A 24,352-nucleotide genomic window follows, 5' to 3' on the forward strand; every position below is an offset into this window, starting at 1 on the left:
GGCACAGTGAAGGGCCATCTCATACATATATAAAATATAGATTACTTTTATGTGAAGCTATTTTAATGCAATTACTGAATTAAGATATGAAATTATGGCCATACATCCAATGGGAACAACAAAATAATTAAAATCATTATCATTTGAAAAATATAATAATACAGTCACTACTTAATAGATATAGTTGTATAACATTATAACATAAGATAAGGAAGAGGTGACACTGCAATAGTTGAGTTTGACATAGTCAACTCTGACCATCGTAGAAGATTTCATAAGATCAGCAGCTCTGGTGGCACCTTCATGCATGAGCTTGCTCTGTGATGGACATGAGAAAATTTTATTTTAAGTTTACAGAAACATGCTCTGAACAAGGATTCAGATTATTTTCTATTGTGTGTGTGCCTTTTCTGGAAAGGTAAGAGAGCATCTGATTAGCTCAGACAGAGAAGGATCTTGTGAAAAAAGGATTGTTCTGAAACAACAGTTTGATCTAAGAAATTAGGGATGTTTAACTGACGAGCTGAAAAAATATCTACTCGCACTATATTTTCACATGGGCTGCATCTCTTCTCATACTGTTCTGCTGGAACAATATTTTTTGTTTCCTTTGGTTTTATAGTTTGAAGTATTTACTCATTTCTTCTAAAAGCATGCTCAATGATCCAAACTTTTATAAACAGCCCCAATACTAAAACCAGGATCTGATAATCAAACAAAGAGACAACATTACCTTTTGACAGAGGGTAATCTGTACTCCTGCGGGTCATACTTAAGGCAAACAAAGCAACCTACATAAAATTATGATACACAAACTAGTTTTCAACTGGAGCTGGCGCCAAGACAAACATTCCAGAATGCGTATGTGTCATAATACATCCTAATAATTAACCGGATTTATATAAAAAAAAACAAAAAACAGTCATTTGGTAACAATGACTGCTGTTTATTTTCCTAAGGACATTCATTAAGATGTGAATAAATATTTGCGGTATTAATTATATGTACGACGCTTTTTCTTTTTCCTGTCAGTTGCCCCGTGTGTGGGCGTGGCTTAACACCAGGCAGCCAATTGAAGGTCGGATGAGTAAAGCGTAGACGTAGAGTCTGGAAGTAGGAAGTAAATATAGTGGGGCGTGGTCAGAGGTGGAGCTCTGAGGATATGAAACACACCTGTTCCCCTCACCTGGATGCAACTTTTTTCTTTTTGTGAAGTGGCAAAAACATCTAAGTTAAACATATTTAACCTGTTGGGATCTAACATTCAAAGTCTATATTGTAATCTTTCATATATAGGCATACAACTGCTTTATAAGCACACTAGCTTCACTGTCATTTTATGTATTATTTTAATTTTTCTGAAAGATTTCTGAAGCGATAATTTCTTAAAAAGGAAACCTAATACCAAACTTGATCCAAATGGTTAACTTTGAATGTGAGCATTTAAGGATGTAAGCAAAGTCTTTCCAGTCATTTGTGGTTTTGAGGCCAAATTTTATAGATACTCCCAAAAACACTTTACAAAAAAGTGCATTGAAGTAAAGCCCCATCACAATGTACTCACTTATTTTAGTGCAATGATAATTGCTCAAGTTAATGGTCTATCCTGATGAGAACACTTTAGGAGTAAGCAAGGTTCTGAACCCAACATGCTCATATAGGGCCCTGCGAAGAACTGGGGCGGACCTGCCTTTGCTCATTGTGTATCCTCCCCATGACCCCAAAAGGAAAAAAGCGGTTAAAAAGACAAGAGAGATGAGACTTCTATAAGCATATCAGTCACAAAGACATTTTTCTTCATTTCCTGTTGCAGTAGTCAGTGACAAATTTGTTCTGTCAATCAAATAGCAGAGGAGCGCGAGAAGAAACCACAGTTGGCAAAAGATGTTTAGAAAAAACCTGGCAGGGACTACAGATAAAAGCTAAATTCTGTCAAAAACATGAAGCTGATGATCTGTATTTATATTTTCCTACTGAGCTGTCTTTGTCAAGGTAATGTATAGAGCTTTTTTTAAATTAACATTTTATTAGCTAGCTTTGCAATTATTAACACTTCTGAAGCTAAATTTAATTGGAATTAAATTGAACCGAATACAATTGGCATTTTGTCTCAAGGTTTTAATTAAAATTGTCAACAAAGATTCCAAACATTCCTGGACATTTTAAAGATGAATCGACTCTTTGAATTGATCTTTTTAGCACCGCTGTTATATTACACAAACCCACTTGAAGCGTTCAAAAATCTTTGTATTTGAGAATGTTTCTATCTTTGATGACTGATAAATAACACTAAATGATGACACTAAATAAACTCCATCGAACACAATTTCAAGACAACAGTATTTAAATTGAACCTTGGACCTTTGTTTTATACTTTAATATAATGTTTCATATTTATTTCAGCCGTGGAAAACTTCACTGATACAGACACAAATGATCCCTTGAGAAAAAAAGAGGAGATTATCCGTAAGTAAACTTTCTGTCCATACTGAAAAATAGTCTTTCCCTGATTCCATAGTTGTACATACAGAACATTTTCTATGCTTCATTTTGCCCCGAAAACACTTTTTGTAGAGTGACATTATTCTTGCTCATATTCTTATATTAACACAGGATGTGGGTTGATCCACTTGTGACACGCAGCTTGATGATTTCTGCAGGTGCCAAGAAAAGAACAAAGCCTTCTCTCACTTGCTGTTTGCAGCCAGTGATTATGTTTGTTTCTATGTGGAGCTCGTCGTTATAAAATGAAATACTTATGATGAATATACAGTATGTAACCATTTAGCATGTTTGCCTTCATAGAAATGCAGAATAAAATGCAGATTAGAAAGTGTAAAGTGTAAACTGATGCGAGGAAATGCCAATGTAATCATTTGGTACCCACGATGTGATTTACCAAACCTAGAACTGGTTATGGTCAGTGTGTTGGCTTCAAGGTTTAAAATGGCTCAGCCTTACACGCAAATGCCACAGCCAATATGGCAAGAAGGATCATCGGTGACAGATAACAGAGAGAAAGTCTTTCACGTGCTGACATATATGGACAGAAATAACATTAGTAAAGACAGTTTCTATCAAGCATTGCCATTTTTGAACTGCTGGATGATTTGGGGCTGATTTGGAGCCTGTCACTAAATGCAGCCATCCCAGATCTCCTGTGGAAATCCACCTTGCTAAACTGCTTTTTTTTTTGGATTTTTTTTTGTGTCTGAATCCTAGTTAGTGCTAGGATCTCCCAGAGTAGTTTTTCTGATGTGTCTTCATGGTGACAGCCGGCGGCACACACAAAATCCTCATTTAAATCCCCATCACTTTTGCACTTGTCACAAATTGCACAAGCAATCATAGTAGATCACCTGCACCATGCCCACTAATAGCACAGAGGAGTTGATTACAATTACCCTGTTTTTCTTTTTTCAAACACCATTCTACTAAAGAAAAATACAAATAAATAATTGTTTTATTAATTTTTAGTAATTTCTATACTATAATGGCAACTGAGCTGCATTTATTTCTTCTCACCAATGTTTCAAAAGCTTTTCACCTAAATAAACAGCGTATATACTTTATTTGAGTGTCCTGCTGTATCTTACATAAATAATTTTTTGTCTTTGTCTTTGTACAGATGACCCATATTTGCACAAATTCACAAAATGCAACTTTACGCTCAAGATGCCACCGAACAGCAGCCATGATGTGGTGGCGATGACGGAAGACTCTGCAGATGTGCTACTGGAGGAGATCTGCTCAAAACTTGAGTGTGGCAGCGTCTTCCACGTGAATAAAAGCCGCTTGTCTCACAACAGCACCTGCTTGAAACGCTGTTCATACCAAGATGGCCTTTTGCAGAACTGTTCACTCAGTAACAACAACTGCACGTTGATCTTTGGAGTTGTGTGTGGTAAGATCCTTTCATAAAACAAGCCGATGCCTTGATTCTGTGTCTTTCAGTTTGGTTTATTGTATTATTATGTAACTTAATTGCAACCTTACTACTGCATAAAAGGACAGATAACCCGATGAGGATCAAATGTTAAGAGCTTCTGACTACATCTATGTACTACTGGTCCGGTCAAAAGTGCAAATTGGGGTTCTGGCTGGGTGCTAAGCTGCTTGAGTACCAACTTTGGATCATTGTAGTAGTGTGTTGCTTATATAACCCGCCTAAGTACTCGGGTTGTTTTTGACCATTTGCAGTCTTGCTGCAACTGTGGTTTTGAATGCAACATTGCAGATTGTCAACTTGCAAACCTTGCTTGTCAGTGTCGCTCTCTCTAATCATCTTAGCCATTATTGATACGTAAGGATTTTTATTATGTGACTCTCTAATATTTATGATGGTAGGTTTTGATGTTATACCATTCATTTTTGCCAGTCTTTAACTCTTTCAGTTGTTTTGTACATTATATTGACTTAAGATGTTCATTTAATTCTATGTTGCTAATGCTGTCTCTCAGATCAGATGTTAAAGAATGTTCTTAGATACAGGCTATGCTGAACTATTGAGCCCTTTATTGTGGATTTGGTTTTAACACTTATGCCCGAGGAAGGACTTCACAACCAAACCATACTAAGAAAACTGCTGGTAACTGATAAGTGTAAATCCTTTATCCTCCCCATTCTGTGCCTCAGCAGGGACACGTTTTTTTTCTATTGAAAGAAATACTGTTATAAGCAGTGCCATACAATAAAATGTATTTCTTGGTATCTGCAGCCAGATACAGTCGTGCAAGTACTGTCTGATTACTGACAAGAAAAAATAACTGAGCAAAGAAGAGAAATCAAGATTGATCCATGAATAAAACAAAGCTCAAAATAAGTGGTGAGGTTTGGTGATAATAGATGCAAACTTTAGATGCAATATTAACATATTTAGAGTAAATAAAGATCAGATGCTCCTTCTTCACTACACAACAGTAGCACGGTTAAAAAAAAAACAGGAACTGAGCTGAAAGATGAATCTCCCTCTCAGGTCACCGGGCCATTCGACTGGCTGGAGGATCTGATCGTTGTGCCGGACGCGTGGAACTGTGGAGGAACGGGAGATGGGGAACAGTGTGTGACGACCACTGGGACCTCCGGGATGCTGACGTTGCGTGTGCCCAACTCGGCTGCGGTTATGCTCTCAGTGTTACGGGCCAGGGCGGCTCCTTCCCCCCTGGCCGAGGACCGGTGTATTTGGATGACCTGAACTGTACCGGCAACGAAGACAACCTGTGGTCCTGTCCTGCTGCAGAAGACGAGTCTGACTGCGGACACAAAGAGGACGCTGGCGTCACATGCTCAGGTCACAGCCAAAAACAAATAAACATATCATACTAAAGAGAAAAGGGGCGGGGTTGTTTAAAAATAACTATCAGTTTTTTGGTGTTACAAGTTTATGAATAATAATCGTTTAATTGCCATAATCTATTCCAGAATAGTGCTGACTTTGAGTAAATGAGTTGATTGGCGAAATGCTACTGTCTTCAAAGTCCCCTTACTTCAGTACGCGAGAGACCACATAAACCAGAGGTGTCAAACTCAAATACCCAGTGGGCCAAAATTCAAAAATCTTCCTCCAGCTACAACACGGAACCTTTTGATATGGACCCAAACTAGTTTTACTCAACAACTGAACATGAAACAAGCAAAGCTTAACACAATACCATATATAATTTATTATTGCACACATGCAAAATCGAAATTCAAATTAAAAAAACACATCACTGGCATTCATTTCTTTTCTTTTTATTTGCAGCTTTCAGAATTAAATTTCAACAGCAATCTTTTGCCATTGTAAGTTAATGTAATGTAAATGTAATGCCTTTTCATCTCTTCTACTTTCTGGCGCATTTGAGTCATTTCCAGGTGTTTATACTTCTCTTGGCGTTGCGTTTTATAGTGTCATCTGTTGTTGTTCTCCTTGTAATGCACATTGGCTCCACATACCAGACAGACAGGTATATATATATATATCTTTTATATATCTAAACAGATATTCTGCCTCCTACCTCTTCAGAAAGGTCCTATTTTCTGCCTTTCCTTTAATCATTATTCAGAGGGGTAGTGCCAGAATTAGCATTAGCATATAAGGTTGCTATGACTACTTCATTTCTCTTGGTGGTTGGCAAGCCACAAATTGCTGCATTACCACCACCAACTGATGTGGAGTGTGGATTTTCACACCAAAACACCAGCAGAGCATTCTGGTTTTTGTAGTATTAGCACATGCACTTTAATACCGGCGAGCTAGCTCCAATAGTCAATTGGTATTGCTTCACGGGCCAAATATAATTACATTGCGGACCATATTTGGCCCATGGGCCAGAGTTTGACACCTGTGACGTAAACAATCTATCAAGGTGGTAGGGATGGTAATAAGCTCTAGAAGTTCAGTGGATCCCGATTGTCACATGCTTTGACCACCGTAGAATTTAGCCATGTTTTAAAATTGTGTCAGAAAGCTGTTTTCTGCAGTTCTGAGGTGAAAACAGTTCTGATTTATAAAAAACGTCTGCACTTTCACTCTTTCTATGTCCTTCCTGCAGAGATGAGGGCAGTCCGGCTGACCGGAGGTCTTGATCGCTGTTCTGGGAGAGTGGAAATTCACCGCAATGGCAGCTGGGGAACAGTGTGTGATAATTGCTGGAATAAAAAACTGGCCTCCATGGTGTGTTCCATGCTGCAGTGCAGCACAGAAGCATTCCAGGTCTCCCAGTTTGTTCCTCCTCTCCTCCACAAAAACAATGATACCCAGTGGTTCTATGCATGTTACGGCAACGAGCGGAATCTCTGGGAGTGCCAGGAGAAAAGTAATAAACCGCATCTATGCAAGGACTCTAAAGCTTCAGGGGTCATCTGTAATGGTGAGAAATGCAAATTTTATTCCCATAATTGCCGGAGTATTCCAGAGTGAGTTGACTATAAAAGGAAGATGTAAAACAGAAAATTCAAAAATATATAGTAAAAATAAATTTCATTGCTTCTTGAAGGAAGAATTTTGTGTTGTAGACAATTTATAAGTTATAAAATGGAGTTCTCTTTTCAGTTAGGGTTGGTCTTTGTCACATGTATGGCCACATCATTTCCAGACAAAAACCTAAATAGTCCCTCTATTGTAAAAGGTTACTGTCTAATAATAACACAATTAAATAAATGATGAAGACTTACTAAATGGATTGTTATGAGGTTATCAGGTGCTTATGTTGTTCTTTATTGTGTCTTATTATGGCAGGATCACTTGGCTTTTCCACAGCCACCATCAGTAATTCCACTGTAATGACCACTGTAATAACTGGTACTGATAACATTTCACATGTGTATAAATGTGTCTGTCTGTCTGTCTGCCTGCCTGCCTGCCTGCCTGCCTGCCTGTCTCTGTCTGTCTGTCTGTCTGTCTGTCTGTCTGTCTGTCTGTCTGTCTGTCTGTCTGTCTGCCTGCCTGCCTGTCTCTGCCTGCCTGTCTGTCTGTCTGCCTGCCTGTCTGTCTGTCTGCCTGCCTGTCTGTCTGTCTGTCTGCCTGTCTGTCTGTCTGCCTGTCTGTCTGTCTGTCTGTCTGTCTGTCTGCCTGCCTGCCTGTCTCTGCCTGCCTGTCTGTCTGCCTGCCTGTCTGTCTGTCTGCCTGCCTGTCTGTCTGTCTGCCTGTCTGTCTGTCTGTCTGTCTGTCTGTCTGTCTGCCTGCCTGCCTGCCTGCCTGCCTGTCTGTCTGCCTGTCTGTCTGTCTGCCTGTCTGTATAATGTGAAAAAACACCTCTCTCCATCTGTCTTAGGAGGAACAACCCCAACCACCTCTGCTGAAATTCCCTCCCTCCTGACCAGCCTTTCGTCCACAGTGCTTCTCAGTATCATTGCCTTGTTCCTTCTTCTTGTCTTTGTTCTGGTCACAAACACGGTGCTCTGCTGCCATTACAGAAGAAGATATGGTATGTTTTCTCAAGTTCCTTCACTGTTATAGACTTCTCTTTTTCTGGTCACCAAATGAGAAGAGTTTATTATTTATTATTTATTCCCGCATCTGAGTTAAATTTTTATAAGGTCTCACGCTTTAACAAACTCCTCCTAGAGGTTGGATCAGTTCGGCTTCTCATTTGGACTGTACCATCTTCAGACATGGGTGACGCTTTTTTTTAGAAGTTTTTACATTGGCTCTGTTGGTTTGATGAATTTAACTGTATCTCAGTTTAATAGAAGTGGTTGTAACATTTCATCGTCAATTTAGGTTTTGAGGTCAGCTTTATTATGGGTCTCTCAGTCTGACCATATATTTACTATATACAACAATATTCAATTACAGTCAGAGCGTTAATTCACGTGAAAATTCAACTCTAGTCATGTTTTTCTCATGTGTCCACTTTGACGACCCAGATCAATGCAGCTATAATTTCACCCCCCGTTTCACCAAAAAGGCAAAATTTTGAAGAATTTTCCAATATAAAACAATTAAAATACCCAATAATCCAACCTAGTGTCACAGAAATCAGCATATTCTGTATAATTAAGATCAACTATGTCAGCTGCTCTATTTGAATCCAATTTTATTGTAAATGAAACCTGTATAGCTTTTTCATCCTTAAATACTCCATAATTGGGAAACACATTTAAATTCATTGTAATTATCCCCACAGTGGTTATGCTCCAGCAGAAAAGCAGAAAAGGTTCGTCTGAGTGTTACAACAGCTACCAAGACACCATCAACCTTACCAAGGTCACAAATAACAGCCTCCAGACAGGTGGTCAGTGGAAGTTATTTCTCAGTCTTTTCCTTTTTATCTCTATCTTTAAGTCTCAGAAACCATCACAAACAGCGAACGTCTCATCCTTTTCTGTAATTCTCCTGTCTGTCTCCATTAAAGAGTCTCACTGGACACAGCCTAAAGACATTGACAACACATCAGTAGATTCAGACTATGAGCAGTGCACGCCCAGTAACCCTTCAGCGTCTTTGATAACCTTTCGCAGTGAGCTACTACTTTGTTTTCTTCTACTCTGCATACTGATCTCTTTCTCAGCGTTGCATTTGTGGTTGATGCTGATCAGCAGTGTGTGTGTGTGTGTGTGTGTGTGTGTGTGCGTGTGTGTGTGTGTGTGTGTGTGTGTGTGTGTGTGTGTGTGTGTGTGTGTGTGCAGCTCATTGCACTGAAAGTTTGCAGGATGGTTTGTGATTTAAAATAATTTTGGTTCTGCCTGCATGCAGATTCTCAGAAATACAAAACGGTCATGACCTCTGTGTTTAATCCCACGGGTGCAGAAGGAGATTTTGCCAACGGTGAGTTGCTTTCAGTTTCAAATGTGCTTTTTTATTTTAGATGCACTTCTACTACTACCGCTACTTCTGTAATTTAAGATTATTCAACCTGTCTCGAGTTCCCACTCCATAATTTAATTATTTAACTATTTTTTCATTATATCTCAAAACCTTCTGTTATTTTATGAATGTTTAATAAAGTTATTTGATATTTTTTTGTAATATATATTATATATGACACACACACACACACATATATATTTATAATACACACACACACACACACATATATATAAAATAAATTCTGTGATCACACAAAGAAATCACAATTTGATTGCAGTATGTTATTAAACATACAACATTAATACATTAGTAATACATTAGTATTAGACATCTAGAAAATAATGCAGAGGAATGCTTAACCACTAATAAATAATCAACCAGTTCACGATCTATAATGAGTAATTGAATGATTTTCCCTAAGATCAGCTTGATTTTTTCTTTAATATGCTCTCAGCATCGTTGAAAATGACGGCAGCTCCGCAGTGACTGAGATTTAAATAAAGGCTGGATTAAATAATCCTCTCATGAATATTTAAGCAAATTCACTTTTTTTAGGACCATCTAACATGAATGAAGTGATGGTGTCCATTCCATGCAGTAATGATGGAAGCGTTCATTATGCCAGAGAGTCAAAGATCTCAGTGGACTCATTTGATTCCTCCAGTACCTCTTCGGGGGAACACTACGAAAACTCAAACGGCCATGACCAAGTCGCTCCAGGTTTGTCCTCGTCCTCTCACTCTACAGGACAACATTGATTTTTTGCTGATAATTTATTGGGAGCATTAGAAATGCTGAATACCACCATGGCATGTGTGTGCACGTTCAGCTATTACAGAACCAGGGCTGACCCAATCATCTGGTACCAGTGACCTGTTTAGGGCTTACAGGAGTGATCAACTTGAGAACTCAGGTAAATCCCTTTTTACATGTGCAGAAAGAACCGTTCTATTGGAAACAGTGATCACAATATTTGTCAAACTATGATCGTCAGGTAACGACGGCATTGGGCCCATATACTCCCCGGTCAGCTTTGAAGAACCCTCCCCATCTGATGAAGATGACTATGATGATGTTGGCATCTGAAAAGCTCACCCATGATTTTGAAAACAAATGTCCAAGATAATTTTACCTGCAAAACAACATTTTATTATTATTTAAAAAAAAAAAAAAAAAAACCCTCATCATATGTATTAAAATAAAATCTACTCCTAAACATTGTCCAAACATAATAAAACCGGTACTAACCCCCCCCAAAACAAATCAGCCCCTGCAAAGCCACTTAAGTAATACAGCCAAATAAAATGCAAATGAGTAAGTTAACTAGCCAGAAATGTAGTACATTGTATGTGTAGATTTAAATATATGTGTGTTTCTTTTAATCTTTTTTTTTTTTAAATGTTGTGTGGCCTTGCTCAAAATTCTTGTGAATTTTTAAAGATGTTCTGCATTTAAATGACTGATCCCTATCACTGTGAAAGAATAAAGTGATTTAAGTAGTTTCTGTAGCAATGTGTCTCTCCTGTGTTCTTATAGTTGTTAACTTTCCAAATCCTGAGCGTATTTATGTTCTTTCTATCATCGACAGCAGGGGCGTCGAATCTGCGGCCCCGAGGGCCACAATCCGGACGTGTTTTGCGGGTTTCCCAGGTCGACAGCGTTCACACCTGCGTTCCTACCCGGTTTTCTGCCCGGCAGGACAGAAAACCCGGACGGATTTCAGTCATCGAGGACTGGATTTCGACACCGCGAGCCTAAAGCATTTTGACGCAAGGGGGCACTACAGATTTGCAAGTAACATTTTGTGAACGTTGCGCGCAAAGACAAGGATGAAGATTTATTATAGAGGGAAAAACAACAACAATCAACAAATAATCCAAAACAAATAAATACCTACAACCTGCCAAAGCCATCTATCATGCAGTGACAAATACCCGTTGGTGCCAAATGAGGCGGACTGTGAAAAAGTGCGATAAGGGATCTGTGGATCCTGAACTGTGGCCACCGTCTGAAACCAGACCTGGGACCATGTCTTGGTCCTTCACATCTGCAGCAGCTCCGGGGCAGCGACATTTCCAGAACATTTGTAATTTGTTTCAGAGACATTTGAAGGAGATTTCAATTGTTCCCATAAAATTCTTAATACAAGCTTAAAAGTATAGTGGATGTTAATCTTTTCTCAGTTGTTCCAGTTTTATTCTGCATATATCAGCTTAGCTAGCAGGAGAACCAGGAGTGATGATGATTAGCGGCATTTGATGCTTGACTTAAAGTGATTTATCTGTTATACTGGGGGTGTGGTAGCTATATTGTGTCTATTACCTGTAGAAATATTATATGACTATACAATATATCCTTAATGAGCCCAGAAATGTTGGACAAAACATAAAAGATCCTCAATTTTCCAACAAATCTCACTCCAACAAATGCGTTCTTTGGTTAAAAAAATAAATCAATATGGTCCTTCTACATTACAACAATGAAGATATTTATTGATAGAAATATGTAAGATTAATTTAAAGCATTAAGCACGGTAGTCCAATAACTCTTTAACTGTTCAGTTTTCCCAGTGAGAAATTGACCCATCTTAAGTTTTTGCTGTGGATATTTCTAAAATATGAAACATTGTCTGTTTACGTTAATTTTTTTGACATAAAACAGGCTTGTGAATGTACGAGTACATCAGAAATACCTGTGTAACCTCTGGAGTGATAATGTAATCCCCCCACAGTTTAACGATCAACCAAGCTTTAAATGACCACCTATTCTCTTGTGGAAGCTGATCTGGTGGTTATTTTAATGCACACAAGCATGAAGAACTCTACAATTAGGCTCCAACATCCAGAAAAAACTGAAAAATGTCAAAGTACACACTGCTCCCATGTTTTACCTGTTCTCACTGGGACTTGGTTTCCTGTTTTATTTCCTTAGTTAGATTTCCTCTTGGATATTTCCCCGAGTTTAAACTTCCTCCCTTTGTAGTTTTCCCACTATTTTTTGATGTCCTGCCCCACCCTAATGAGGGGCACCTGTGTTTGTCCAATGATCTTCACCCTCCTTGTATATTTCAGTCCTGTTTGTTAAACTGTTGTATATCTGAATGTCGTTCCAACTGCCATTCCTTGAACTTTGATTTGTTAGATGTCTGGTTTCTTGACTCTAGACGGCTGGTGGATTATTGATTTTGTCTGTTGATCTGGAATTGATTGCAAGTGGCTGATCTTTTGTCTTTGAAGTCTGCCTTCATTCTGACTTTTAGCATAACTAAATCAATGATTAAAGTGTTCTGCCATTTCAAGGCCTGCTAGCATCGACCCTGCCTCCTTGTCTATTCACTTGCTCCAAGTCCATCTGTCGGTCAAACCGAACTCAAGGTTTTCCTTCTTTCCTTGTTTCAGGTCAGCTAGTGCTTGGAATGCTTCTTTATCAGCTCATCCTAAGCCAACCGCACATTCCAGCACCCGTATTTGCTCACCATGCCAAACTTCTGATTGACTTCCTCTTTTTTAGCTTACTGGAGCTCACCAGTCCGTCTGCTCTGGTGTCAGCTAGCCTCCAGTTTCTAGAGTTTGCTCCAGAACCAGTTCTTCTGGAGTCTACTGGCCTTCAGCCACCTCCTGTAGCCTCAGTACAACATAGCCTTTACTTCTAATCTCAGCTCTCACCAATTTGAGGTATTTCACCTGGCAATTTGGATACCAGAAAGAAGCAACTTCTAGGATGCTGTGCTTTTTTATTTAGTGCAGTCAGAACTAAGCTGGTTCATTTGCCAACATGGGTAAAGCCTTTCGTCCCACAGTGATTTACTTTTAAGAAAGTTTGTCTAAAGTTCTAATGGAAAAAAGTGCTCCAGGGAAAGAAATTACTCTCCCTCGAAGTTTGGAGACCTCCAGCAGTGACCATATTCACAAAGTCATAAAAATTAGAGGTAGAAACGACATCATGAGCCCACTCTGGTCAACAAGCTACAAATTCAGTTTCCTTAGAAACCAGAGACAAACACTGCACTCCATTTCATCTGTCTGTGACCCTCAGCTACAACACATGCAAATGGAAGAAGGGTGAAACTGAAGAAGGAAAAATGAGTTACTTTGAAAAAAAAATCTGAAAATAAAAATTGACAACAACAAAAACACAAATTTAGTCCAGAGCACCAAGATAAACAAGGAAGTTAAGGAGCAGATCTCCTTATGAAACTCAATCTCTTTCACGTGTTAGAGCACACGCACGCACGCACGCACGCACGCACGCACGCACGCACACACACACACACACACACACACACACACACACACACACACACAGTAGTTTCTCATCTAAAACTATGCTCTTTGATATATTTAGACATTACATAGGTCCTTCAGACCGAAGTAGACTGATGAATCACAGTTGCAACAAAAAACTGCAAATTCCCACAGCTGATAAACATCAAGGGCAGGAAAAAGTTCAAGAAACAAGTAACATTTCGCGTAGGAGGAATAAGAAGATCAACCCACTGTTTTTACTTTGTTCATGAAATCAGTTACACACAAAGGATTAACGCTCCATAAGCCCCTAAATTGCTTAAAGTGACATGACAACTCAACTGATCTGAATTTGAACTTTGGAAAAACCAACAGAAACATGGACTTTCATGGCATTACATTAGCGGTGACCACATTAGGATCTCTTCTTAGTGATCTGTCACAACAAAATAAAGGAAATACAACAGTTTAGGAGAGCATTAATAAGTGTGTCATTATTTTTTATGGAGCTAAGGCTTAAATGATGTCCTCTTGTTACTGTCAGTGGTGTTTAATTACCATCTGGTCCAGAATAAACAGCAGCCTGCGTGATACTGTGAAGTTGTTATTTTATGTGAAGGTCCATATGGTAACACATCCGGACAAAATCCACTTTGTCTTATTAATCATTGACTCTAGCATAGCACAGACCAATTTATTTACACTAAAGTCATTGGATCTCCAAACTTTTCTCTCTCCTGATTACTCTTTACATTGAATCAGGCTGCAGTTATATTGTCAATGACATTCGAGGCTGCAGGCGGTCTGCTGGTGAGGCCCCGTAATAGCGTTGATGACTTTTCACTCATTAGGCTACTTTCACTAATGCCGCTTAGCTCTCATCAGCAGTTTTTCTTCTTTTTTTATCAGTTGAGTGGCCCAGGCAGGGTGCTTGATCCGAATCCCCTTTAAAGTTCAGTGGACCGGTCTGGTTTGCCATGGATCAGTGCATCGTGAATTCAAAAAGACCAACTATATCCCTCATTTCCTTTTGCTGCGGTATTGGTCTTGGTGACTACGTGTCAGCAGGAAAAAAGGATAACTTCTTCAAATAATAAACATTTTGTAAAATAATGTTAGAATAGTCTAAGAAAGGGAAAATAAAGCAAATAGAACATTTGGGAAAAAACTGCATAATCATGAGTAAATCATACAATACAATGAAAATACAGTGTGTCTGGACAACCTAACAACCATAATTTCTAAAAAAAAAAAAAAAAAAATCCCCTCAACTTATCTTATGCACTAATCGCCAAAGGATTCTCCTGACATGTGGGTCTTAGTCTGTGTAAGGGAATTAAAGCTGAGCGAGCACCTGGACATTTGGGTCATTAATATTTCATTTCATAGCACCACACTGCTCTAACAGTCTGAGGCCTCTCCCCACAATTCACTCATGGAGCTCCCAGGCAGGTCACACTGCAATTAAGCTGCTTTAAACTTGTTCATTGGTGCTCGGAGGCTGTAAAAATACTTCCGTTTCAGTGTCAGTGGGAGTCTGTGGCAGTTAACACAGCATTCATTGGGGGATTCATTGTGTCTAGTTAATGTAAGTAGTCTGGTAAGCAGGTCAAAAGGGCCACATGGCTCAAGAACGCAAAGATAAAGTTGTTTTCATTTTAACCTCATCTGCAGTCCAACTTTATAATGGTTGAATCAACTAAACATAACTAGATTCAGTATCTTGTCCCTTTGTGTCTGACCACGAGCAGATGTTTATGAGCGTGCGGTGCATGTCTGACAGCTGCCATCACATTGTGCACCAGTCAGTCAACACAGACATCATCCATCAATCTTGCTCCCCTGAGAAGGACAAATTAGTAGCAATAAACCATGCCTGGTTGCAGAGTGTTGTTCCACGAAGAGGATGTCCAAGAGTGGTGGTGAAACTCCCTGCGGATACTAACAATGTGTGTGTCTCTGTGTGTATGTGTGTGTGATAGAGGGAGAGAGGGGGAGAGAGAGAGAAACCTATAACAAAGGTATACAAAGGTATAATATAGTGCTAAAATAAAAGTTACTGGTTAACTTCTATGGAGAGTGTCCTAAAATACCAAAGGGTTAAAAGAAGAATCCTGCCAGTCAACGTTGACTCTTTCTAACAGCGGCAGTTATAGCGCCAGTTTCTTCACCTCTGTCTCGTTAACATGAAGCCTGATGACAGAGGTCCACTCCCATTGTATCAAAAACAGGCCAGAATATTTCCAGATATGTTCACAGCTCGGACCAGGTCTACAGAGAGTGGGTCTGTGCCCACTCAGCCAATCCACACTGCTAGCTTAACCTCTGAATTCTCTACATTCCAGCCCAAAGTCAGGCACAGGTCTCACTGAAGTAGCCAAGGTGATTGGGGTTATTTGCTACCATTAGGTACTACTTTGTAATTGACCTTTTACCCTTTATGAATGACCTGTAGAGACAACTTTTAACCAGAACATCTAATCTCCATGGGAAAGACCCGCGGAGAGCGACTGAGGATTCTAAAAGTAATCAACACCTAAAGGTGAAGAAGGAGAGCTGGGGTCACCTGCAGCAGATTGTTCTGATCCAGTCCGCTGGTGTAGGTGAGCGCTGGGTTAAACCCTAAGACGCCTCAGACATACGTCACAAGTATGAATATAAGGATAATCCTACAATAATGTTAATTTAAAAATAGAGCCTTATTTTATTTCACTAGATCATCCACACACTATGGAAAACTGTGTCCAAAGGACAATTATTCCAGTTATAATTAATGATTTAATATAAGGTGTAATCCTTTATGCATGAACTAAATCCATTCAGGTAAACATGTCCCAGTTTATTCAAGTTTTCGCCAGCAGCTGTTTTCAGCCTGACAGGCCAGAGGGCTTAACTGAGGATGGACAACAAGACATTATGTTCAGTAATATTGAGAAAAGGTCCCCTTAAACCTGCAAATCAAAGGAAAGACTAACACTACAAAATCCACAACGTAAAAGTCAAAAATAAAAGATTTTGAATGCGTGATTCTGTTGATAATTTAGCTTGTGGTCAGTCCTCATGGGACAACGCTGGAGCCAACAGTCGGCTTCTGACTGACCATTATCAAAGCTCGGAGCAAACCTGCTTTATTAGATGATTGCCCACATGGTGGGAGGTCCTTCTGACTTATTTATGCCCTTCAAAAGCTGACATCTCCCAGGCCATGTGGCTACTAAATCCATACATGAAAAGTAGCTTACAGAAAAAAAAAAAAAAAACGTGGCTTATGGATCAAAAATAGTGGTGCTTTCATCACTGCGGTCATACTGATAAAGGCTGAGTGAGTAAAAGAGAGAGAGAGAGAGAGGAAATTCTAAGTTAATAAATATCAGTATCCATTTTTAAAATCCACAACACAATCTTATGTATCATCTTCTCTTGCTAAATCCATGTGTTAGTCTTTGCATTATAGCTGAAGTAATTAAACATATGAATCATGAGTTCAGCTCTGTTTCAAGGATATCGATGTGTCGACTGTGGGAGCTCAAGAACTTTGTTTTACACAGCTGCTTTCCTCGTCTTGTCGACGAGTCTGTGTTTCCTTGGGCGTAGACCCATTAGACTCATCATTACGGGAGTTTAGCTCTGCCTCCTTTGTGCTAAGGACCAAACGAGCACTGTTGGTGCCTTAAAATGACCATTTCTCATCCAGCACCAGGCACGTAATTGCTCGAGGATCATCACATCTCAGCAGCGTACATTCATTCATTCTTTTGTTTAGTGTATAAATATATTCAAAAAGGCATCTTTTAGTGTACTTCATCAACAGCACTGAACCTTAATTTCCACAGGTATTGTGAAAAAATAGGGCCCTCAGCTTGCAGTGATTCTCTATCAGATCCACAACATGTAGCTACTCTGGGAGTTCCTGCACATATCCTCAGAAACTTTATAGGAAAACAGAAAATCAATTTACAGAGTCCCAGCAGCCTGAAATATGTTTCAATTGTTATTGTTTTCTTTCAGTTTAGCTAAATTACTCCTTTTCTTAACAAGGTACAAGTAGTAAGTTTTGGTGATTGTTGGTTGAATGGATCTTTCAGACTTCAGTCAGACTTGAAATTGTATGAGAACATAGCTGGTGCTATGGCTTCCCTCTGACTCAAACCGGGAATTGTGTGTGTATGCGTGTAAATGTGTGAGGCAGAGCTTTTTTGTTTTGTCAATGGAAAACATTAGTGTCATGGCCCGTAGCCCCCATCTTCTCCTCCCCCTTGTTTAATTCAGTCCATCAACACTTCCTCCTTCAGCCTGTTAGTGTCACACTGCATTTCCTCTCTGGCCTCAACCAGAGCGACTCGCCACAACTAGCCAGGTTTTGGGTTTCTCACAAACGGCAAAGGGCTTCAAAGCCAATAGCTGCTCTTTTGACTTTTATTGACCCATAGACCAACCCCACCCCACTCCCCCACCACCCAAAAAAAACCTAACAAAAAATGCTAGACTTTTTAAGGGGTATAAATTACAATAAGTCCGATTGAAGAAAGGTTTTAAAGTTGTTTAAAGAGTTTGCTGATTGCACTTGCAACGTATTTAACAAAGTGAATACATATATTTAGGTTTGAGCAGAGAGGATCTCTGAAGACTTGTGACTAAATCCTTTTACTTGTCAAAACAAGTGAAAGGATTTAATTTTCCAATCCTTTAACAGAAAGATAGCCAGAGCCTTTTACATTTTCTATATAAATGTGAGGTCAATGATTGGATTTGGGTGCTTCCAATATTTTTTTGATTTTTTTGAAATTAGCTTGTTGCTAAAATTTACTGGTTAGGTGAAGGGATGATTTAGAATCTACCATTTAATGTAAACTAATCATTCCAATGCCTCACCTCTGCCTGTTGTTTCCAGATTTTGAAATGAGACCCAATTCTCTCTCTGTTTGATAAAACGACAACATAAAGAGAATTTGTGATCCTATAAGGAAAATACACTCACTTATGAGCCACCTTGTGTTCTTTTGATGCGACTGGCCAGGGATGATCAGTGATCAAACCATGTGCAGTAAAAAGACCTCAGAAAGCTCCCTTGTAATCACCGGGGGGAATGACTTGAGGCTGTTGCGCTCGCATCGTCTGGTTTCTATTTCCCACTGAAGTCTGACTGTAAAACTACACGACCAGCGCTGTCACCCCAAACCAACACTGCTTATGTACAAAAGCAGCCTGGGCTCTGATTATCATTCTGTGTTGGCCGCGTGTGCGACAGTTGCTCTGTTTCTACTTACAGCCCCTTCCCCCCCTCTTTTTCCTTCAAGTGTCTTTCTGCACACATAAAACCGATGTCAAGTGCACACGCTACATGCTCTCTCCCAGACAAATCAGATCCAGCTGCATTCAAACGAGAGTTCATATAAGAAAGATATTGCAAACATCTGCATGTTCTCCATGTCCTCATCATTTACATAGATCCCTGTGTGACAGTAAAAGGCTGCAGAGACGAGAAGGGGGAAACACTCGTGAAAAAGTACCTTGGTCTGTTTTGTTCTTCTGCCAGAAAAGACCAGACTAGAAGGGATCTGCAGCAGAAACAGGGAGCTCCAACAAGAGAAGAACACTTTGATTTTCACTCCATTTAAACACCACCTTCTCATGTGCTTTTATCCTGTAACCTCTTCAATGACAGGTTCAACTGGTACCTTTGACCTAAACCTCATTAAAGAGGCGCTCTGTTGATTTTGATGGATAAAGGGTAGTTAATTTTTTATGCTCAATACTTCCCAGATTGTAAAGTCTTTAAGATGAATTGGCCAATGTCGCCAGCAGTCATGCTCTGGGGCAGATGTACCTACGGAGAGGAGAGGAGAGGAGAGGAGAGGAGAGGAGAGGAGAGGAGAGGAGAGGAGAGGAGAGGAGAGGAGAGGAGAGGAGAGGAGGCTGGACTATTGTAATTCTTTATTATCAGGGTGTCCAAACTCCTCTTTAAGAAGCCTCCAGCTGATCCAAAATGCTGCAGCCAGAGTTCTGACAGGTATTGACAAAAGAGATCACATAACTCCTGTACTGGCGTCTCTTCATTGGCTGCCCGTTAAATTTAGAATAATTTTTAAAACCCTTCTTTTGACCTACAAGGTCCTCAGAGGCCTAGCTCCATCCTACCTGGAGGAGCTAGTGATACCTTATCAGCCCAATAGACCGCTCCGCTACTTTTAAGATCAGACTTAAAACCTACCTCTTTGAAAAAGCTTATTGTTACTAATTCTGTACTTCCAGTTACTATCATAGACAGACAAACTATCATACTTAGGGGGATTGTGTAATTATTATGTTAACATCTTAGTTATGCTGCTATAGGCCAAGGCTGCCGGGGTCCGGAAACATGATCACCTGACAGGCCTCTGTCACCCCACTGGGTCATGGTTTCCTCTCCTCTCCTCTCCTCTCCTCTCCTCTCCTCTCCTCTCCTCTCCTCTCCTCTCCTCTCCTCTCCTCTCCTCTCCTCTCCTCTCCTCTCCTCTCCTCTCCTCTCCTCTCCTTTACCCAGCCGGCCATCAGCAGGAGGGTCCCCCTACATGAGCCTGGTCCTGCTCAAGGTTTCTTCCTGTTAAAGAGGAGTTTTTCCTTGCCACTGTTGCTTGTCTGGGGTTAGGAGAGGAGAAGAGGGGAGGAGCAGAGGAGAGGAGAGGAGAGGAGAGGAGAGGAGAGGAGAGGAGAGGAGAGGAGAGGAGAGGAGAGGAGAGGAGAGGAGAGGAGGAGGTTATTGGTGACTGTATAACAATAGATATACAGTTATAAGGTTTATATGTATATAAGCTAATATCATCCCCACTAGCCACACCTGCACTTTAAGAATCATGTCCCCCCCACAACAGACATTTTCAGGGTTTTTCTCTGTTTCACATGCTTGAATTTCTGTATATTTCTGACCTTATCTCAGTTTAAATCCCCTTTCCTCTTATCTTTCTCACTTTCTCTTTTCTCTCTATCTTCCTATCCTTTTCTCTTTACTTTAGCAGTGCCCAGCCCAGGCAACAGTCTAGCAGTGGTTTCTGTTTGTATCTGGTAGACAGTTGCTTGCACCTGGGACCCCACCTGGTAGGACAGCAAACACTGCCAGATCGGGGCTCTTATAGGACTGGTTTGGACTCCCCTGCTTTACCTCATGCATCGCTTCACTTCTGACTCACTCTTAGCTGGCTCTTGTCTTCCACGGCCAGAGACAAGGGAGTGATATTAGTACGTTTCCAATCTCTATAAAACTAAACTTTTATGAGATGGAACGGAAGATATGAAAAATGGGTCCTTTCTGCCCTCTCATGAAACTTCTGTAGCAGACTGCAGACTGAGATTCAGTATAAAAAAGAAACTTGTGGATCTTGTTCATAGTATGGAAGCATAAGAAAACATGTGTATCATTTATCCAAGCAAAGATGGACAGAAAGAAATGAGGAAAAGAGAAAATGACACGCAGAAGATGTGACTTATTCAATTGAATTAAATTTGGTTTTTGGGTAAAAATATATACATGCATAGATTCATATCCAACTCAAACTTAATCCAGTCATCATTGGCTAGTACAAATCTGCGTTTCGTACATTTCATCAATGCCTCATAGAAGTCTAGATGGAAGGTCTAGTTTCATGAAAAAAAATGATGTTTTTAATTTGCAGTGAGCTCACTCTGGAAATATAACAGTAATTGGGCATGCTGAAGCAGACGGAACTCAATCAATCACTTTTTAATATGGTGCTGATGGGCCCTTCATATTCTAGTGTTTCTGCCCTCTAAAATCCACAAAGCTAATGCAGCTGCAGGAACATGCTGGCAAAGATTCAAGATTAACATTTTTTGAATATGACTCAGGCTTTTCAATGTGCTTGAACTAATGCAGTATTTATTTCTGTTATAAAAATGGAATCTCGACATTTATACTAAAATGCCATAAATCCAAACACATAAAAAACATTTGAAGTGAGTTTTATGTAAAAGGATTAGAGCATGAAAAACGTGCATTTTGATTTATTTTTCAGAATTGTGAAACAAGTCCAGGGAGGAAGGTGTGATTCTGCATGCAATTCTGATTCTCCAAGCTCAAATTCACTGACCTTCATTGTTTGTGGAAATGAATCCTGTTCCTCAGTGTCTTGACACCCAAATCTGTGGATATCAACCTATCCATTATGGTAACCCATTGTTGTGGGACCAAAATTGCACTCAACATACTGTATGTGTCAGATGTTAGAGAGGCTTGAAATATTATGAGAGAGCCTTCTGCTGCAACCATCCACCAGCAGGACCAGTGTGGTGGTGGACCAGGCATGATCTGATCCCTTTGGAGGTCCACAGAGACTCAGACTCAATGTCTGCTGGTGCAGGAGATCCTGGGTTCCTTTTGGTGTCTAGGTCAAGGTCTCCTCTCCTCTCCTCTCCTCTCCTCTCCTCTCCTCTCCTCTCCTCTCCTCTCCTCTCCTCTCCTCGGCTCTCCTCTCTGAATCTAGTACTTGGTGGCTTAATGTTCTTACATTATTTTATGTGCAACAATTTAGATGTGACCAAATAAGATTTTGAAATAGAATATGAAACACACACACACACACACACACACACACACACACACACACACACACACACACACACACACACACACACACACACACATTCTTGTACCTCTTGTGAGGACCTTCATTAATGTAATACATTACCCATGTCTATACGTTAACTGTACCCATTCCTACTCACCCCCTGACCCTAACCCTGAATATAACTCTGACTTTAACCCTGACCCTAACCCTGTCAATAACCCTGACTATAATCCTCACTATAACCCTGACTATAATCCTGACTATTACCCTGACTATAACCCTGACCCTAACCCTGACTATAACCCTGAACCTAACCCTGACAATAACCTTGACTATAGCCCTGACCCTAATCCTGACTATAACCCTGACCCTAACCCTGACTATAACCCTGATGATAACCTTGACTATAACCCTGACTATAACCCTGATATTAACCCTGACCCCAACCCTGACTATAACCCTGACCCTAACCCTGACTATATCCCTGACTATAACCCTGACTCTAACTCTAACCCTGACCCTAACCCTGACTATATCCCTGACTATAACCCTGGCTCTAACCCTGACCCTAAACCTGACTATAACCCTGACCCTAACCCTGACTATAATCCTGACCCTAACCCTGACTATAATCCTGACTATTACCCAGACTTTAACCCTGACCCTAACACTGATGCTAACCCTGACTATAACCCTGACTATAACCCTTACCCTAACCCTGACTATAACCTTGACTATAATCCTGATTATTACCCTGACTACAACCCTGACCCTAACCCTGACTATAATCCTGACTATTACCCAGACTTTAACCCTGACCCTAACCCTGACTATTACCCTGACTATAACCCTGACCCTAACTCTAACTATAACCCTGACCCAAACCCTGACTATTACCCTGACTACAACCCTGACCCTAACCCTGACTATAATCCTGACTATTACCCAGACTTTAACCCTGACCCTAACCCTGACTATTACCCTGACTATAACCCTGACTATAACCCTGATATTAACCCTGACCCCAACCCTGACTATAACCCTGACCCTAACCCTGACTATATCCCTGACTATAACCCTGACTCTAACTCTAACCCTGACCCTAACCCTGACTATATCCCTGACTATAACCCTGGCTCTAACCCTGACCCTAAACCTGACTATAACCCTGACCCTAACCCTGACTATAATCCTGACCCTAACCCTGACTATAATCCTGACTATTACCCAGACTTTAACCCTGACCCTAACACTGATGCTAACCCTGACTATAACCCTGACTATAACCCTTACCCTAACCCTGACTATAACCTTGACTATAATCCTGATTATTACCCTGACTACAACCCTGACCCTAACCCTGACTATAATCCTGACTATTACCCAGACTTTAACCCTGACCCTAACCCTGACTATTACCCTGACTATAACCCTGACCCTAACTCTAACTATAACCCTGACCCAAACCCTGACTATTACCCTGACTACAACCCTGACCCTAACCCTGACTATAATCCTGACTATTACCCAGACTTTAACCCTGACCCTAACCCTGACTATTACCCTGACTATAACCCTGACCCTAACTCTAACTATAACCCTGACCCAAACCCTGACTATTACCCTTACTACAACCCTGACCCTAACCCAGACTATAACCCTGACCCCAACCCTGACTATAACCCTGACCCTAACCCTGACTATATCCCTGACTATAACCCTGACTCTAACTCTAACCCTGACCATATCCCTGACTATAACCCTGGCTCTAACCCTGACCCTAACCCTGACCCTAACCCTGACCCTAACCCTGACCCTAACCCTGACTATAATCCTGACCCTAACCCTGACTATAATCCTGACTATTACCCAGACTTTAACCCTGACCCTAACACTGATGCTAACCCTGACAATAACCCTGACTATAACCCTGACCCTAACCCTGACTATAACCCTTACCCTTACCCTAACCCTGACTATAACCTTGACTATAATCCTGACTATTACCCTGACTACAACCCTGACCCTAACCCTGACTATAATCCTGACTATTACCCAGACTTTAACCCTGACCCTAACCCTGACTATAACCCTGACTATAACCCTGACCCTAACTCTAACTATAACCCTGACTCAAACCCTGACTATTACCCTTACTACAACCCTGACAATAACCCTGACCCTAACCCTGACTATAACCCTGAACCTAACCCTGACGATAACCTTGACTATAGCCCTGACCCTAACCCTGACTA

General features: G+C 40.4%; 1 protein-coding gene across 4 annotated transcripts; it reads left to right on the forward strand.

Moving 5' to 3' along the window:
- Positions 1-1,780: 1,780 nt before the first annotated feature.
- LOC105417124 (T-cell differentiation antigen CD6) lies at positions 1,781-10,801 on the forward strand. Of its 4 annotated transcripts, none has more exons than XM_029845526.1 (13): positions 1,781-1,992; positions 2,404-2,466; positions 3,629-3,904; positions 4,976-5,290; positions 6,534-6,851; positions 7,220-7,282; positions 7,755-7,907; positions 8,610-8,717; positions 8,838-8,942; positions 9,179-9,250; positions 9,848-10,012; positions 10,122-10,205; positions 10,287-10,801. In XM_029845526.1, exons 1-13 carry the CDS (start codon positions 1,941-1,943, stop codon positions 10,376-10,378), a joined length of 1,866 nt encoding a protein of 621 aa, XP_029701386.1. In that variant the 5' UTR covers positions 1,781-1,940; the 3' UTR covers positions 10,379-10,801. The 4 variants fall into 4 exon arrangements, with proteins under 4 accessions (XP_029701386.1, XP_029701387.1, XP_029701388.1 ...); XM_029845527.1 differs by having other exon boundaries at positions 8,610-8,714; XM_029845528.1 differs by lacking the exon at positions 8,838-8,942.
- Positions 10,802-24,352: the final 13,551 nt, after the last annotated feature.

The sequence above is a fragment of the Takifugu rubripes genome, chromosome 12 (assembly GCF_901000725.2).
Source record: "Takifugu rubripes chromosome 12, fTakRub1.2, whole genome shotgun sequence".
NCBI lineage: Eukaryota > Metazoa > Chordata > Actinopteri > Tetraodontiformes > Tetraodontidae > Takifugu > Takifugu rubripes.